General features: G+C 32.6%; 1 protein-coding gene across 2 annotated transcripts in view; it reads right to left on the minus strand.

Moving 5' to 3' along the window:
- LOC145269289 (ATP-dependent DNA/RNA helicase DHX36-like) overlaps positions 1 to 20,393 on the minus strand; it is a 180,114-nt gene that overhangs the window by 58,200 nt on the left and 101,521 nt on the right. For both annotated transcript variants that reach the window (XM_080124973.1, XM_080124974.1), the window contains exons 19-21: positions 13,780 to 13,953; positions 11,526 to 11,612; positions 2,050 to 2,127 (exon numbers count right to left, since the gene is read on the minus strand). In XM_080124973.1, coding sequence (XP_079981099.1) covers positions 2,050 to 2,127; positions 11,526 to 11,612; positions 13,780 to 13,953 — 339 coding nt within the window. The remainder of the gene's footprint in view (positions 1 to 2,049; positions 2,128 to 11,525; positions 11,613 to 13,779; positions 13,954 to 20,393) is intronic.

Below are 20,393 nucleotides of genomic sequence, written 5' to 3' on the forward strand. Positions count from 1 at the left end.
ATGCACCAAACCATACTTCCTGGTGCACAAAAGTTTTCAGATCAAGGAATTTTTGGTGAACAACTGATGGATTGGCATCACCAGAGCCTGGATTTAAATTTAATAGAAAACCTTTAGTCATAATGAAGAGAAAGGTATATGAGAATGGGCATCAATTCAGTAGTTAGAAAGATCTCTGGGAGAGGATTAAAAAGGTATCTTCTTAAATTTCACCTGAAAAAGTGCAAAATTTAGCATCATCTGTTGATAAAATGTTGATGGAGAATAAAGGAAAGATAATCAAGGGTTAAATACTAACAATCAGTTTTTTCTTGAAATTAAGTTTTTGGATGAAATTTAATGGTTTTCTTTTTAAAATGGCACAATATCTAAAACTTAATCTAATCATATTTAATTTGCTTTAATAAAGTTTTTGCAAACTCTTTTGGCCCAATTCATTTTTCCTAATTATTACAAAAAAAACAAACTTGTATTCGTTTCTGAAAATTTGAATTGATATTTTGGTTTGCTAAGTAGACTTTGTATCAAACAAGTGATTTTAACATTTTATTTTTGGAAAAGATAATTGCAGTGATTTATTACTATCATAATCTTGACCCACACAGTATATATATATATATACGTATGTACGTATGTAAGAAGATTGTACATCTAGAAATAAAATAGCTTTAAGGCTCCTACTTTATATTAGAATTATCTGCAAGGATCCATGGCATAGTGGATAAAATACTTGGCAAAATTCATTTGTAAAGCTACACTCCAGTAGAAGTTGAAGTTTCAATCAGTGCATGGTGACACTCAAAATCACAATACATGCCATGCAAACAAAACCACAATTTTAGCAAAATGACACTTCGCCATTTATAGATCTCAACAGTGAAGGGGCGGGATTTTGCTGCTTGTTTGGTTTGTCGGGAATATATACGTTGTGGTGGCACGAGTGCTATGAGTTCATCAGACCACATTCCATTAAAGTATTTATAAAACAGGCACAGAGATGCAACATTGCGGCGATGGGACAGGGGTTGGAGCTTGGCCGATAATGCGAGAAATAAGCTAAAATACAGCTTTCAAAATATAATTGTGAATTACTTAGGACTTCTACCCAGTTATGGCTGATGGAACGAGAACATGCTACCCTTGTGTATTAAATAATTCAATAAGGTTTCAATTTCTGTACAGAATATCCAAGTTCAACAAGATTCACCTAAAGAAGGTCAGAGGTTACACATCAACCGAAACATTGCGAAATTAACACTATTGAGAACAAAATTATTTGGATTCTTCAAACTACTGAGAATAGTAATTGGAAGAATCCCCCCCCCCAAAAAAATACTTTGATTTTATTTAAAGGATTTTTCTATTCTTTAGTAGTTTTAGACTTTAGAATTGTCATCTGATATTGATCAGCACAAACTCTTATAATTGTCGCCTTCTGATACTTATCAGGACAGACTCATTGGTCATAACAGATTTTATAATCATCACTTTGCGACACTTGACATGGACATAAAGGACACTTTCATGAACAGCTCATCAGTATGAGGTGTGATTCTGAATGCACAACACAATAACTGGACTATAATACCTCTGATTTTTATCTATAATCTTTTATATTCAAGATAATATCAAAAGAATTTTATAGACTTTCCTGAACTGAAGAGGAACATCATAAGCCAAATCAGGGCAGTGGCAAAAGTGTGTTAGAGTTAGTGACAATGTTACAAACGTCATATCTGTATCTATCATTGTTGTGGATTTTATTAATCATTTCATGGGTGGCATTTTGAGAGAAGGATTTATCCTAAAAAGGTTTTCGAAATTTGATAAATATGAAATTAACATGCTCTACATCCCCAGACGACAATACAGCAAGTAAAATGTTGATGTTTAGAAAATTGTTTGAATGAATCAATGGAAAGTTGTAATAAACAAATAAAAAATATGAGGGTTTGTATAAAAGTGTTAATCAACAAACAATAAAAAAATGTTCATAACTGATAAATAAATTTATCAATTCAACTGAATACAAACAATAAAAAACTGTACCTTTAATGTATGCTGCGAAAGGAAGTTGTTCCAGCAGTACTCACGGTCATATCCACGAAGAACGGCAGTTTCCCAGCCCTACAGAGGAGAAAAAGAAAACATTTAAGCATTTACTCATTTCTGAAACAATGAAGTAATGCAACAAACAAGGAACAACAGGAAGGAATGGTTGCAATAGCAGTATCGATCAATGCCTGCGTTCAGTCTCGAAAGACAAAGGATACCCCTTGTAGGGGCAGTTGTGCGTGTAATTGTGAGGCAAGGGTTGCGCAATCCCTAACCACACCTCTCCTGAATTGGCACTGTTTGAGTCCAGTGGCAAGAAGAAGTGCAGGATGAAACAATGCCGAGATAAGCGGAGAGCACACACAGCACCTAAAAATCCCAAATGGTCACCCATTTAGTACTGACCAGGTTCAATGTTGCTTAACTTTGGTGATCCAGCGGGAACCGAGGTGTCAACATGATTATGCTGTACTCCATAGGCGTCTTTAATATATGCCACATACTTCAAATGTTAAAAATTATAGTGTTATGTCGTGAAGTCGGAGTGAGGATATAGTGATACTTGGTGGGATCATGTGTTACTGTGAGATCAAATTTTTGAGAAGTGAACGATTTGACTTTGACGGTACAAGACATTTCTAGTGGCCACTCTTGGCCACTCACTCCCACAAAATCTCAGGTGAGGTGTGATTATATAACTAGCTAGATGTAGAAGAATGATTATCACAATACATGCCATGCAAACAAAACCACAATTTTAGCAAAACACATCGAGGCAGCACAAACAATAAATTAAAAAAAAAAAAAAAAATGCTTTGGTCGTTTTTAGAGATATTTTAAAATTATGATGTTAGATGTTTCTTTTATTGTCAAACCCGTATACATATAAAGAGAAATCTAAACGAATAAATGTAAAAAGTTTTTTCATTTATCATTGCCATATTACCATCAAAACAAGTTATTGTTATTTCAAGAAATAATACAACTTAATGTTTTAGAATATGGTATATAAAATACACAGCAAACATCCATCAACATTCATGAATTTGTTTACTTAGCAACTTTTTTAAACAGTTTATAATAATAAATTAATGTTCCCTTCATAATTTTATTGTTCTGTTTAATTCATTATTTTTGTTGATAGAAACCATAATTAAAATGATTTAATAAAAAAGGATAGTTTTTGTCAAGAATTTCCTCTATATTAAAAACCAAAAATAAAAAGGTCTGTATGATACATGTACCCATTATGGAACGAAAATGTCATATTCCAAAAACCATAAAAATTCATAAAGTAGTTTTATTCTTAACTAAGAACATAAACTTTTATCAGTAAGCAAAAAACGGCGCTAGTTTGAATCAGATTTTATCTAAGGGAGATAACTAAAAACTTAATTTTTAATAATTATCTTCAAAAAATATTTTCATTAATAAAAATCAAAATACTGAATTTCAAGTAAAGCCAATGCTATCTACTTAATTTTATGTTGCAGTAATTAAAATATCCAAAAATTACGAAAAACGATAAGGTAGAAAAGTAATAATTATTGAAAACAGTTTTCGAATTCACAAAAATTGAGTTTTGTTATCTGCCCTAGATAAAACCTGGGATTTAAATTAGCGCTGGAGAAAGGAACTGTGCCACATCACCATCTTGAAGAAATAAAGGCAGATAATTTACAATAATTCAAACTTGCAAAATCAGCCTCATAATCTATATATTAATATGATAGCGTGTGTGTCATTTTCTGTGTCATGCTTACATCAGAGTCGTTTAATTTTAATGAATAATTTTACCAAGAATTCTATATAAGTTTTGGTTTCGGTTATAACTGATGGCACTCTAGTAATCTATTTTTTATAAATAATTTTATCAAAAATTAATAAGTGTCCTGAAATGTTTGCAAAGCTATTAAAAAAATAACTTTACAAACACTTTAGGATGTTATTACTATTGGTAAAATTTACTATTAATAAAATAAACTTTTCTCTCAGAGGCAGCGGAATATATTTGTTCTTTATAGTTTGCCCCATGATCTATCAAAAGCGACACTGTCCAATCTCTCCTTCACATGAACCAGTAACTCAGAATTCTTTAGCTTGTCTACATCAATGCATTCAGGAATCTAAACTCCTGTCATGCGTAGCTTCTTGCATATACTCAATTTGAACTTTCCTTGAACCAACCTATGATCCGAATCACATTCAGCACTATGCATAACTCAAGCATTTGCGAGTGATAATTAGATGACTTTGAGATAAGTCACAGTTGTCTTGTGCTTATCATTTCTGATGGAAGAAATTATTGCAGAGTACCAGTGATTGCTCAGAACAGAACTCCAGTAATTGCAAACCACTTAATTCTTAATTCAGTCAATCCCATGATGCCCTAAAGCATTGCATGTTCCCCAGTCTCTAACCAACACGAGTGTTGAAGTCACCAAGAAGTATGAGTTTTTCATTGTTAGGTAGCGATGACATTGCCCCATTGATTGTCTGTAGAAAACCAGGATGATAACTTCTCTCACTTACATGGTCAGAGCATAGAAAATTCAGAGGAATCAAACCATATGAAAGTGGAATTCTAAGTTTCATGATTCTATCAGTGACAGTAGAGGATCTTTTGATCTTGCCAACCAGAGTTAATTTCTATCGCGAAACGCACTCTATGTACCCTAACCTTTGGCTTTCCAACCCAGAACACAGAGTATCCTGATCCTACCTTGATCAAATGGTCTTTCTCAAGGAGGCAAGTTTCTGGTAGAGCAGCTATATTAATATTAAGTTTCTTGAGTTCTCTAGTCACTAGAGCTGTCCTTTGTTTGTCTTGTCCATATTCAAGAGAGTTCTGACATTACAACAAACAATGTTTCATTTCTAGAGCTATTCGTTCTCATATCTTTTGTCCTTGCATGAGCAAACAGCCGTCATTAGCAGATGCTTGAGCTGACAATGATTAATGCAATTTTTCTAGCAAAAAATAAGTTAACAGTGCTTTCCCTAAACAAGTCTGCTCAGCTACTGAAGTCTCCACTGAAATCTCTCAATCAAGACAAGATAGCAATGTTAAGATAAGACTCCTGCCACCCACTTGTAGATTTGTGACCATGTACCTCGAACCTGTTAAGTCTCTGCATGTCGCCACTCTTCCAATGCTGTAGGAGTATGAAGGACAACTTCAAAATCTGCAGAGTTTTACACATTTGTACATCGTTGGATTTAAATGATGTAAGCTTGTACCACACTTGCACCACTCTCTAGGATTTAAAGACTATGATACAGTGACAAGCAGAAACAAGATGACCAGTAGTTATTTCAGCTGCAGGTTTTATGTCTAAGTTTTCATTCTCCTACACAAGTTGCTTTCACTACAGTTAAAGAGTCCCGTCTGCCCTATCGAGGAAAGGCTATCCTGTGCCAGATTCCAACCTGGTAGTCTCATGATAAACATACACATATACACACACGCATGCATATATACATACATATATAAACATACACATATACACACACAAGCATGCATATATACATACATATATAAACATACACATATACACACACAAGCATGCATATATACATACATATATATGCATTTCTAGTTCTTGCAGTATGGTAACCCTTCAAAACATCAGAGAGAGGCTAACCGGTACTATTCCTAGAACTATGCAAGGCAAGAGTGTTCATCTCCCTGAGCTATAATGTATACCATATATACATATATGGAAATAAAAATAATTTGTGTTTTCCTTTTTATATTTATCAACATTTTGTCTTCATTTAAGACTTTTTCAGGGCGATTGATTTGAAGAAAGTAATTTAAAAACAACTTAAAAATACCTGGTGTGTATTCAACATGAAAAGAGTATTTTTGTTTTCTCTTTTCGATAAAACATGGGCTTTATACGTGAATACATATGTGTGTATGTATTATGGCAGGATTGAGTCACAAACATATATTGTCCCAGGCTGGCATACCAAGCATGTTTGCCATTCTAACTCAGAGATGCTTGTGTCGGCTCAGTCATGTGTGCAGGATGGAAGTTGGTCACATTCCAAAGGACATCCTGTATGACCAACTCTGCACTACAAGGACACCTGCAACAGAGATCTGAAGACTTGTGGCATTCAGCCACAGGATCTTGAATCCGAGTTATTTGATCAGCCTGGTAAGCAAAGGTCAAGGACAGCATCAAATTAGCAGAAAAGAACAGAGAAAGACGATGTGAAGAAAAGAGAAGCCACAAGCGAGAGAGGATACAGTTCATCTCTGTCAGCCCCACCATCCATACCATTGATTATAACTGCAGCAACTGCCAATGTAGCTGCAAATCTAAAATTGAACCGTTTAGCCACAGGAGATGTTATAGTAAACCAAACTAGGTGCAGAATACCATTGTCTCAAGAGGCAGAAGGTTGCCACTGAATTCTGGTTTTGGGAGTAATTTTAATTTAAATGGGTCAGAATCTAAGAATTCTAAAAATAGACTTGTACTTAACTTGCACTAAAAGTGAGATTAAAATGCTGATTTCAGCTTCACACAATCAAAGAACAATAATTACTTATATACTTATGACCACGTGTATGTGATCAACATCATAATGGTTAATTTGCATGTTTAGAGATGATTACAGAATTGCCAAATCAGATCATAAAAGAGGAGACCATCCTGAAAGACTGGGAACTTAATAAAATTGTTAATTATTACAAGAATAAAAATCAGGGAGTTCTCACTCAAATAACTGGGAGCAGAAATTTCTTGGTTTCTTCAATTTTCCTGGGAAATACCAGAACATGGGTCCCACTAGTTATATATAATATCTATATAAGTGACCTCATGTAATGGTTACAAGCATGGACTGTGTGCTTAGGAAAAGTTGGAATCCATATATATTTTTATTTTTCTGGTTTAGATAATGTATATTTTATTGAGATAAATTACTAATTAGAAATCAGACATAAGTAATTTAAATACATAAAAAATTAACTACATATTAACAACAACCTTCAACCATTATGGCAACCAGTTTCTGCTGAAAGTATTTTGATATCAATCCCAATATAAGAATACAGTTGCTTGCAAATTATGTCGAACCATCACATCGAAAGGTGGCAAATTAGCAAAAACTTTTACAATGACTAATATATTCGAAAGGTCTGTTACAAAAGTTGAAAAGTAAAAAGGAATTACAATGAATATTCAGGGACAGACATTCCAGGAACAAGTGACAACAACTATGAGCCTCCAGTGAAACACGAAACTACTATAGAATCAATATTGGCCCAAAAGAAAATTAATGACTACAGGTCACAAGCGGTCCATTATCTGATAAGAGAAATAATTGCTGTTGATGTTAAACCATATTCTGTAACATCTGACATTAGATTTAATAGGCTTGCTGCAAAACTTTGTTCAAATTACAGCATTCTATCAAAAATGTACTTCACTGCAAAATAATTTTCGATTTATTTACAAAAGTAAAACAAAAATTCAACTGTTTCTTGCTGAAATTAGCGTTTCATGAACTACAGACATTTGGACAATTACAACAGATAATGCTCCTTTTTTGAGTTTGGCATGCCATTGGTTTTCAAATGACTTTGAACAGTGCAGAGCTGTGCTTAGAGTTGTTCCATTCCCTGATGCAGACACAGATGCAATAATAAGTTAAGAATTACACAATGTTTTGGATGAGTATAACATCTTCCCTAAAGTTTTATTAGTCTTGCGGGATTCAGCAACAAATATAGTGGCTAATGTCAGAGAATGTGATTTAGAATAACTATCATACATTGAAACTCCGGCTATGAAGACAACCATTACACATATGCACATGCATAACAGAAAAACAGTTTCTCACTTTAATCGCTTTCTATTGGCAAATTAACAGACATACAGGATTAGCTTAATTTGAAAAATCAAACTCATTCAAGATGTAATCACATGGTGGAATTCAACAAATTATATGCTGAAAATAAATTCAGAACAAAGAAAAGCTCTTGTAATGTGGGCTGTTGATAAGATGCCTACCATAAAAACAAGTCCCCATATCAATGGAAAAAAATATCCAGTTCCTGAGTCCATTTGAAGAAATCATCAAAAGAAGCAAGTTACAAAATATCAACAAAATATCAACAAAATATCAACAAAATATCAATATGTACAAATTTAGCTCTGATGTTATTTTTGTCAAAAGCCGTCCAATCTAATTCTAGTATTTCTGACTTTGGTGGAATCCTTCTTACCATTGTTGAACAATTCAATGAATCAATGGAAACAAGATTTTCATCCTATTTAAATGATAAAAACTTGTGTCTACTTTCCTAGATATTAATTTTAAAAGATTGGCATAGAAAACATATTTAGAATTGGATTCTACATCTACTTTTCACTGATGATCAGCAGCATACATTAGGTGAGGGTCAAGAAGCTCGAACATGTGTAAATGATAACGTGGCAACTTTGAAAGCAACTGACAAAAAAGTAACCAGTAAAAATATCATAAAAAATGCTTTCATCACTCCAAATTTAAGAAGACAGTAGGAAGTAAAATAACAGTAAATATGAACATTCAATACCATTCCATAATTATTATGTCTATTTTTTTAAAAAACAATTCCAGCTGCAATGTAATTAATTGTAAGTTGATAAAAATGCTGATGTTCAATTTTGGTGGTGAAAATAAAGAACCAAATGTCATAAACATATACTAATTTCCAAATCATATATCACAAAAACTATTAAAAGATCTGAAATTTTGCATGCCTAATCAATGCATATTGTAGAGTGCTTTATCCAAATGTCAGGTATTTTATACCATGCAGTTCTTAAATAGTATCCTCAAAAAAAATGTAATAATTTTATGCAGTTTTTTTCACTTTGTTTATCATGGCGATGTAATTAAGTAAACGTACACGTTCAACATTAATTTTAATAAAAGTAAGAACTGCATGTTATTAACAATAGAGTTCTTTATAAAATTGGTATTTTTTTTTTCGATTCTGTTGAATTCTTCGCTTGGCACTGATCACATTGATCCATTGGAGGTGGTTTCCTCAACCCATTCCCCAGTCAAACATATAGAGAAAAAATGTCAGTTCTTCTTCAATGCTTGTGGTACAAAGTACTTGTTTTGTATTGTTTATTAAATTGTTCGGTGAAAGCACAGACCAGTAAGAAAAACACCCTCTCCTCCACACGTTAAGAAATGGGTTTGCCAAAAGTTCTCTGCATAAGTACTATTTTTTTTTTTTTTAAATTTTATTTTTGTATTGGCTTTGTTCAACTTAACGCTGTGATTATTTACAAATAATTTCTGGTTTGTGCGGACCATTCTGCTTTATGATGAATGCCAAGAAAAAGCTCCTTCTGATTAATGTTTACCAGTTTTTAAAATAAGCAAATGAACTCGGCTGTTTTTCAGAATAACAGAATATTTTTTATCTGGTAAACATGGCATGTTCGTGAAGAAGAACGATTCACATAAACCGGAATTTTTTAATAAGAAATTTTTTCATTTCTTTTTTTTTTCATACGAGAATTTGTGATGCCATAAAATTTCTAACTTAACTTACCACTGGCGACGTGTTCAAGAAATTGTCTAGTTACTGATTCCATCACCCAAAAATCACCCAAGAAGCTAGTCACAGAACTTCAACCATATCATACCTACAATTTTAGCTTTGAGGTTATTTCTTTCAAAATCTGTCCAATCTAATTCTGATATTTCTGAATTTAGTTGAACAGTTCAATGAATCAATGGAAACAAGATTTTAATCCTATCTAAATAATATACATATATATATAAATAGTATATTTATCTAAATAATATATATATATATATATAAATAGTATATTTATCTAAATAATATATATATATATATATAAATAGTATATTTATCTAAATAATATATATATATATATATATATATAAATAGTATATTTATCTAAATAATATATATATATATATATAAATAGTATATTTATCTAAATAATATATATATATAAATAGTATATTTATCTAAATAATATATATATATATAAATAGTATATTTATCTAAATAATATATATATATATAAATAGTATATTTATCTGAATAATATATATATATATATAAATAGTATATTTATCTGAATAATATATATATATATATAAATAGTATATTTATCTAAATAATATATATATATATAAATAGTATATTTATCTAAATAATATATATATATATAAATAGTATATTTATCTAAATAATATATATATATATAAATAGTATATTTATCTAAATAATATATATATATATAGTATATTTATCTAAATAATATATATATATATATATATAAATAGTATATTTATCTAAATAATATATATATATATAAATAGTATATTTATCTAAATAATAAAAACTTGTGTGTATTTACTTTCCATAATTCAAGATTCACATTTAAATTAAAAAAAAATGACATGGAAAACAATAAGAATTGGATTCTCATCTAGTGATGATGATGGAGCAGAATCGGCAGCTTACACTTCTGCAAGCTCTACTGAGAGTCTAGAAAATCAAAGTGAAGCAAAACTGTATCTTTTTGAAGCCTGTTTGATGAATTAGCTTCAAATAAGCCTACAGTAAGAAATCAAAACTTAGAACAGGTAGAAGCTGATTTAAACCTGGAAACTGCAACAGAAATACAAGAATCACAATCAAAAGAGTAAATCCCTTATAGTTAAGTGCACAAAAGAACTTGACCATTATGTAGCTTTACAAATACTCGCAAGAGATGATCCATTTCAGTGGTGGAAGTAGACACAAGAAACCTTACCACTGCTGAGTAAACTGGCTTCAAAATATTTAAGTGTACCACCTTCATCTTGGAGGGTTAGAAGCTCTTTAGTACAGGCGGTAATGTGTATGAACCTATTAGGAACAGGCTGCGTCATGGGAATAGGGAAAGTGTAATGTTTCTACATTTCTATTCAACTTTAAATACTGAGGAGATTATGAGAGCAGAGGAGGCAGACAGAATAGAAGAGGAAGTAGAGCAGCAGCAGGTGCAGAACTTCAGCTTATAGTTATTCACTTAAAGAATTACAATTTGTACTTTGTAGTTGGTTTGTAATTTCTTTTTCTTATCTAATTGTTTAATTATATTCATTTAAGAATTAGAAATTGTATTTTGTAATTTTATTTGATAAAGACAAAAAACTATAATAGAGGCCAGACATTTAACAAATGTTAAGTTAAATTAGCAGTTACTATGTTAATGTGTCAAAACTGGATTACCTAGTAGTGTGAAATGATTCAAATTTGATAGGAAAGAGAAAAGTAAATAATCGGCCGATTAATCGGCAAAATTGCAGAGTACTGATTGATCAGTAGAGTTGCCGATTATGCAGATTACCTGCCGATTAATCAGTACAACACTAGTTTTTATAAACTCATTTTAAAAAAGAACACAAAAAACATAATAATGAAATACCTTATAAGCATTAATCAACATGATGTGATCACTTTTACTGCCTTTTGCTAAAATGCTTCGCTGACGATCGGCATCATTTTCTTTACCCTGAAAAAAAAAAAAAAGCATACACAGAAATTTTCATTCAAATAAAATTCCATTTCATAAAATAACTTTTTCTTTACCATAAAAAATTAAAATATAAATAAAAAATTAAAATATAAATAAAAAATTAAAATATAAATAAAAAATTAAAATATAAATAAAAAATTAAAATATAAATAATAAAAAAAATACACAGAAATTTTCATTCAAATAAAATTCTATTTTTATAAAATAACTTTCTTTTTTTAATACACTAATCCCACGCGAGATGCCGGGATCTACAATGATGGATTTCTGTCTCCACTTGACACGATGACCGGTGCAGATGAAGACTTGTCTGCCCACCTCATCATTGGCGTTGTTCTGGATCACTTCCCAGCGAGTTCTAACGTAAAGACAAGTTTCATGTTGCTGTTGGCCCACAACACATCCAAACCATCTGAGCTGCCATTTCTTCATCTTACCCTCAATCAGTGTGATGCTGTAGCACCTTCTGATCTTCTCGTTACAAATGGGAGTGAGCAGTGTACGATACTTCATTCTGCCTTCTTTGAAGCTATCGAGCACTTGGAGTTGTACAAAGAGACAGGTCTCACAGTAGTCCAGCATATCTTTAACTTTAGACAATTGCTAACTGATTTTATAGAATATAGAAAAAAGGAATGCTTTTTATTAAATTCTAATCAATAATTATTATAATAAAAACCAATCCAAACATTTAGTCAATATTTTAAAACATTTTATTTTATAAAATGAGCCTTAAGTTTTCATTCATCATCTGTTAATGTCCATTTTAGATGCTGGCATGCGTTGACAACTTTTAGATAGTGACTTCCGAGTTAACCTATTTGATTTTCTTTGGAAGTCATTTTGGTACTTATACAGTTTAATCAAGACATTAAAAAATAAAAAATGAAAATATCAAAAAAAGTTTAAATTGTACGTATACGTTATGAAATGAAGTCCTCCGAAAAAAAATTTCACTTAATTTCATCAGGTAGTTTCTTTTTTACAACGAAAAAACAATTTGTTATGATACTGAGCAAAAAGTTTGATTTTTAGGAAGAAAAGATAGTATTAAAGATGGGGAGGGAGTATCAGCGCTTTAAATTGAGTTATCTCCCCATGGCGTGTTCTAAAAATCCAAACAAAAATTTAAAAAATTCAAAGATGTCTACCTTCAACGTACTGTCATAAAAACGTAAAAAAAAAAAAAAAAAAAATTACTTGATCAAATAAGGTGAATAGGTTTTCGGAGACTTTCAGTTCAAAACAGATACGTACAATATAACCTTTTTTTCATATTTTCATTTTTTAATGTCTTGACTAAACTGTACAAGTGCCGTCATTTTTTATTTTGAAGCAAGTGATTTTTATAGACTCAATGCCCTTCCTGACCTATTGAGGTAATGGTGACCAGTGCCTTCATCAATACACCACATCAACAAGATTGCCTTCAGAATTCTCCCTATATTTAAAAACAAAATTAAAAAGAAAATACGCATATTTGTGAGAAACAAATAATATCATATTCTAAAAATTACGTAAATTGATCAGGTAGTTTTAGTTTTATAAAGAAAATTATTTTTAAGAAATTAACGAGAAATTGTGCAAGTTTAAATTATTTGAGTCATGTTTCTTTGTCTTATTTTTACAAATGGTGGACATGACAGCTATTCTTTGGTTACACAAAATTTTATTTTCTTATTTCAAAATAAGGCTACTTGATCAATTTACATGATTTTTGGAATATGGTATTTTTGTTTTATCACAGCTACGTACATCAGAATAAAAAAAATTAAAATAGGATTTCTGGACAAAAATCAAAAATATTGTAAAAAGGTTAAGCGATACGAGAGTAAGTGATTCGGAAAAAAGAGGCACACATAAAAACTTGGTCAGTTCTAGGTTTAGTTGAAAATTAATCTGTAAAAGCCATCATCACATGCCAGAATGTAAAACAGATGTTAAATGGAATTTAACATGATCACTCGGAATGTGATTATTTAAAAAAAACAAAACAAAAAAAAAAAACAGAAGTGAAATTCCACGTATTACGCAAACAGTAATGTTTTATGTTAAACTGCCAATTCGCATAAATTTCCTAATTTAAGATATTTCTCTTTGTTAAACAGGTATTGCGAAATAGGTATTGCAAAATAGGTATTACCAACGGTATGACAAAAGCATCTTTGAAGCTAAGACTTGCTGCAACAGTGAGAACAGGATCAAGGCATGAGAACATGGCTGCCAAAAGGATCATTTTGCCAGAATGTGGATCGACTGGCATCCGAGCCAAGTGTTTGCCTAATGGAGTCAGATTTTCTTCATCATCCAAAGCATTCTGAAGAAAACAAAAAAGAAATTATCAAAAGGCAGTCACATTTGTATTCACAAATTAAGAAGTATCATATTTTAAAAGACTTGGAAAATTTAATGATTATCATATTTTTAATAATGATTATCATATTTTTATGATCATCATTTATGCATATGTTGCCTGAACGTGTTTATTTTCTGTTCATTTTAAACATGTCATAAAATTTTATGGCAACAATTTTAAGTCTTCACTGTTTGTTACACATTCAAAAAAAAAAAAAATTAACTTTTTTTATCAAAATACAATTAAATAAAATAAAAGAATTAAAAATATTCAATAAATTTAACTTTTTCTATCTAAATAAAATTAAATAAAAAGAATTAAAATAAATAAATTTAACTTTTTCTAACCTTTTCTAATAAAATAAAAGAATTAAAAATACTGAATCAAACATGTTATATATTTTTTGTTTTCTTTGCAATTATTTTATTTTATTTAGAATTAAAACAAACTCAACATTTTTACTTTAATATGACACTTTAAATAATAATCATTTTGATATTAATAACACAGCCATTTGAGTGTATATCTTGACTTTTTTTTCTATTAAAGACAATATCAAGTTGGATAGAAACGTGTAAGTGATAAAAGAGTTCTGATATTCCGTACATTTATAAACGGTACAGAGTTTTAAGATTTTTCTGGTCAAGCTGTATATATAGCTTCCATAGTCCAGTTTGGATCTTATTAGGGTTCTATATAATTTTATAAGTGATGTACCATCTGGTCCCCCAGTCCGTGTTTGCTATAACTCTTAATAGTTGAAAGGTTTTGAAGCATTTTTGTTTTAAATGAGGGATGAAGGAGAGTTTTTTATAATAATAATTCCCAAAAATTTATGTGGTCAACTATTTTGATTTTTGTTTCTTCCACATACAGAGTAGGGTCATTATGCATTTTTCTATGATTATGGAAATGGCCATGTTTTGGTTGTTGAAAATTTAAAGCCATTTTCGGTGTGTTCAGTTTGTTTATGCACATCTGCAATTGATGTTCGAAAGAATATATTTTGATCTATGACAGATTACAAATTGTGAATGCTGAGGTTTATTTCTAGCTAAGACGATCTTTAATAGTTTGCATTAAAGACGGATACTTTTAGAGATGAGTTGGGAATTTGCGATAGTTTCTTTCTTATTAGATGCAAATGCTAATATTTTTTTCAGTTTTTAATTTATTTATTTTTTATTTGATTGTTTTATTTAATGTAAAATAGGTTTTAAAATATCATAAATAGTTTTGATAATTCTATTTATTTCCAGTTAATGAGAGGGAAATTTATCGCCATACTTTCCCTAAACATGTCAATTGAACTTATATTAAGGAGAATACTTAATATTATCAATTTTTTTATGGACAGTAGACAATGCATTGTGGATGCATTATCAGCAGTTCATGTAACTCTCACTTAGTCCTCATTTATAACGAGAGATTTTTCTGACAAAGGGAGAAGAAAAAGTTGTATTCTAGATCGGCAGTATTTTTGTGTGAACAATAGCCAGAGATGTCAGAAATTTTCTGTTTCTATGTCTATCCTTGTGACCATGTCACTAGTGAGGGTACTGGAGGTAAACGTTTTATCTGGGCTGATGTTATCTGCCCGATAGTCAAGGACCCGAATATTGGATTAACCACTAAGTATGCTATCCTATCAGCAGGTGCAAAGTACTGGGGCTACTGTATTGCCACTTGGTGAATGGATTCTGGACCATGTCGTAGCTTCTGGTGGGGCTTCTCGCTGCCATATAAGTGGGTAACTGTTATGGCTTTACCTTATGTTCTACAAAAATATATTTTATCATAAGCAATATTTCTTCATTTCTTTTTCTCTCTTACTTTCCCTCTCTGCCATGCTCTCTCTAAGTCTGTCGACCTGTTCCACAAATCACAAAATTATGAAAAGTCTCCAGAAAAAATACATGATTAAACCCAGAACTCCAACTTTCAATGTAGACACCCACTTCTATGTCTCCTTCTCCAACATCAGGGGTCTACGTTCCAACCTTCCAGAGGTTGATACCTAATTACTGGGGACTAAACCAGACCTATTATTCCTAAGCAAAACTGGCATTGGACTGACTATTTCCCTAGATGAGTTTGTAATTAAAGGATACTCTAACTTAACATTCAAATTTGACCCCCAAGATCGCCATAGGCATGGAATATGTGCCTACTTTAAAGATGGCTTTCCATGTGGTAGGGACATCGCCAGAAAAAAACCCTAATTTACCCTATATGCGCTTCTGGGTTACACTTGCTCACACCACTTCATTTATATTTGCCCTCTATCGCCCCCAACAACAGTGAAGTTACTATCTTTAAGAGCATATCTGAGAAAATTGACATCCTGTCTACTCATCCTTCAGCTAACATTCACGTCTGTGAATCAATGTGCAGACTCCAATGTTCACAATGTGGAATAGTTAGCCCACTCAAACAATACAGATAATGAGGGGAGGTTCTGTCACAATTTCTCCATTGTTTATGACCTCATTCAGATTGTTCACGAACCCACCCTTGTGCTACACACTGATGGTCAGTATGCAAGTCTGCCAGACCTTTTGCTCTTGAGCTATATTCATCTTCCATTCTGTCTCCACTGAGATCTTCTGACCACTCGGTTGTATCAGTTAAGATAAAAACAAAATGTAATAGGTCATCAGACGTACCTCTCCATCTATATATTGATACTCTATGGCTGATACATTTATATCAGATCTGCCTCTGCATTCCATGTTTGAAAAGAATGTGTCCTCTACAGAATCAGACCTGACGGAATGGTACAGACCGCTTCATACAAAATGCAAAAAATTCTATCAAAAATCTAACAGCCAGCTGCGGTTCTCTCCTGGATGTGCTGCTGCGATTGCGTACAAAAATCACTTTTTTGATTGCTTCCAATGTATTAGATGTACTGAGACTAAAGCCACTTTCAGGACTGCCAGCAATCACTGTAAAAGGTTAATGAAGAACGCAAGAGAGTTGTATGCTCAGTTCGTCAAGTCTAAAGTAGCTGAGCAGCAGCTTGGTTCCCACCGTTTTGGCAAATAGCAAACAGAGTCATGAACAGAAGCATGTGCTCTATTCCAATCATCATCAATGGACCTGAGGTAATCTCGTCAGCATCAGACAAAGTCAAACATTGCAGCTAATTCTACCCTTTGCAACCAAGGCCGCCAACCCCCAATATTTCCTCCTGTATCAGAAAACATGCTTGTGACATAAAAACATCTGTGTGATGTTGCCAAGTTAATCAAAAATCTTGATTCCAACAAAGAAACTGGTCCTGACATCATTCCAATTATAGTGCTGAAAAAGCTTCAACCAGAATTGGCTCTGATAGCTGTTTAATTGTTGTCTTAAGGAGAACTGCTTCCCAACACTCTGGAAAACCTCATCAGTATGCTCTGTATTTAAGAATTCAGGTGATCGCTCATCCCCCTCTCAGTACAGACCAATAAGTCTCCTGTGCGTCATAAGTAAGTTGCTGGAATCTGGGTTAAATAGAGAAGTAGTCAACCACCTCAGCAAAAATAAGCTTCTTAGTGTTATGTAATATGATTTCTGTTCTGCTAGATCTACAGCAGATGTGCTTAAAGTTATAGGATTAGCGAATCTCTCAATGGAGGCTTCCTTTCTAGGGCAATTACTTTTGAGGCCTTTGATAGGATATGGCATAAAGGTCTAATTCACAAGATCTCCAGCTACGTTATAGCTGAAAATGTCTTCTCAATTATTATATCATTTCTCTCTGATAGGTTCATAAGAGTAGTGATTGATGGGCAGAATTTAGAAGCTCATAGTATTAACGCCAGAATCCCTCAGGATTCCATCCTGATCTACATCAATGATCTTCCAAATCACATCCTTACATCATTTGTAGACATTTATGCTGATGACACTACCATTTATGGTAGCACATCTAAGACAGTAAACGACCAAGTTCTCTCCGATTCTCTCTCCTTTGAGCACATAGTACAATGGGGAAAGGAGTGGCTGGTTACTTTTAATGCATCTAAAACCAAGCTTCTATCTTTACATCATCAACACTGATCCACATCTGGCATCAATTGAAATGAATGGCTCTCGTCTTCAGGAGGCCTCAAGTTTTGACAAGCTTCTGGGCTTGACCGTTACTCCTGATCTGAAATGGAACACGTACATCAAATCTGTTGCCAAGATCGCTGGAAAATGGTGGGATATCTCACTGCTGATGCAATTATCTACCTGTATAAAAGCCAGGTACATTCAAGGATGAAGTACTGTTGCCACATCTGGGCAGGAGCTGCTAGAAAGACTTATCCTTCCAAAATAGACTTCATAGCCTAATGGGATATGCCCTTTTCTCTTCCCTGAAACCTTTTTCTCAAAGAACAGACATTGCAAACCTGTCTCTGCGTTATCGTTATTTTCATAGCAAGTGCTCATCTGAGCTCCAATCAATGGTCCCCCTTCGCCAAACTTTCATGAGAAACACTTGTCTAGCTGAAAACACTATAAATAATTTCCCCCACTCTTTATCTGTGCCTAAACCTAAACGTAAATTCCATGAACAAAGCTTCTTTCTTAGAACTGCATACTTGCGGAACTCTCTCCCTTTTGCCTGCTTTCCTGCTGATTACAATATGGTTGCCTTCAAGTCCAACATAAACAAATTTTTAATGAGCCATCCCCTTAAGTAATCCAATTGACCAAATTTCCACAGCATTCTCCCATTGACCACTATACACTCTTTAACCCTTATCCCCGAGTAGCCTATGGGCCTTGATAAGCGGGCCCCCCCTTTGTAAAAAAAACAAACAAAAAAAAAAACAATCCTAAACATAGATTCTATGAACAAAGCTTCTTTCTTAGAACTGCATGCATGTGGAATTTTCTTCTGTTTGCCTGCTTTCCAGCTGACTACAATTTGATTGTTCAAGTCCAACATAAACAAATTCTTGATGAACTGTCTCCCTAAGTAATCCAATGTACAAAATTTCCACTACTTATGATTTGATTACTGCAATATTATCCCATTGACTGCTGTCCACTAATTAACCCTTATCCTCGAGTGGCCTTTGGGCCTTGATAAGTGGTGACTCCCATGTAAAAAAAAAAAAAAGAAGAAAAATATCATTCACATAAAAGGAGCCATTTAATCCCATTGTTTAGACAATTTACAATATTCCTGAATTTTTGTGTGAATCAGAATCTTAAAACTTCTATCAGATAGAAAATCTTTTATCAGGAAAGATTGGATAAGTCTTTTATCATACCTTGTCATGATGTTGCATCATAAGATATGCTCTTTTTTAATGAAAACTTCTTTAATAAAGGTTTCTAAACAGATTATATTGTCCATTGTTTCTCTTGTTTTTAAAACCACTTTGCATGTTGGTAATTAAGCCGTTGGTTTAGTCTTCTATTTAGCATTTTTTCAAAAGTTTTGCAGACAATTTGTCAAAGCTGTAGGTCTAAAATTTTGTGGATATATGCTGTCTCTCTTTGGCTTAGAGATGGGATCACAATAATATGTTTCCAGCTATTTTGTTGGAGGTGTTTAAAAAGATGTGTTATTGATTTGGGAGGAAGTTGTTTAAAAAACTCAATATATCTCATCTGCACCAAGAGTTGTATTATGTATTCGTTTATGGCTTTTATGAGTTCATTCTCAGAAAAAGGACAATTATATTCTTTTTTGGGTCTCCTGACAAAAGGAGGGTGGACCCGTAAATTCACCCTTGTCTGTTTGTCTGCCCGCACATTTCTCAATAACTATGCCTTGGAATTTTTTGAAATTTTGCACAAACATTAAACATGATATGTTAAAGAAACAGAAAGGATTTTCTGGGAAAACACCGGTTGCCTCCCCTTAGGCGTGCCTTTCGAGTTAAAATGGCTAAAATTGACACTTTTGTGCTTATTAAAAAAAACTGATGCCTTGGATTTTTATAAAACTTTCTGAAAAGTTTTAACTAACTGATTTTCATATAATTTTGTTTGTCTATACTTCACGATAACTCTTGGGTGTGCCCCAGGGGTTATTTTAGGGCTAATAAAAAAACTCCATTTTAGAGACTATTTTATATTTGTCCAAAATTTTCTGTATATGTTTATTTAACAGTTTTGCATGATGCTGAACTCAAATTTAAATATGTTAAGGCCTAAAACTGCACCGTTTGTTCATTTTCACCAGGATTTGACATCTCCTGGGGACTTTTGGGGCTAAATGGAGGGTTGGGGTCAAATGCTGAACTTTTGTGCCTCGTTCATTATGCACTCATGGGGGACCATGCATGCTTCACTTGTTGTTTAAGTTGAGGTTTAGATTTTTATCTTTTTTTGGTGTATCTTGTTTTGCCCTTTAGAAGGACTGACTGGAATTTTTGCTAGAGGAATTGTTTTTAAAGGTTTAGGCAAGA

Source organism: Euprymna scolopes, chromosome 45 (assembly GCF_053919585.1).
Source record: "Euprymna scolopes isolate OS-2025 chromosome 45, ASM5391958v1, whole genome shotgun sequence".
Lineage (NCBI taxonomy): Eukaryota > Metazoa > Mollusca > Cephalopoda > Sepiida > Sepiolidae > Euprymna > Euprymna scolopes.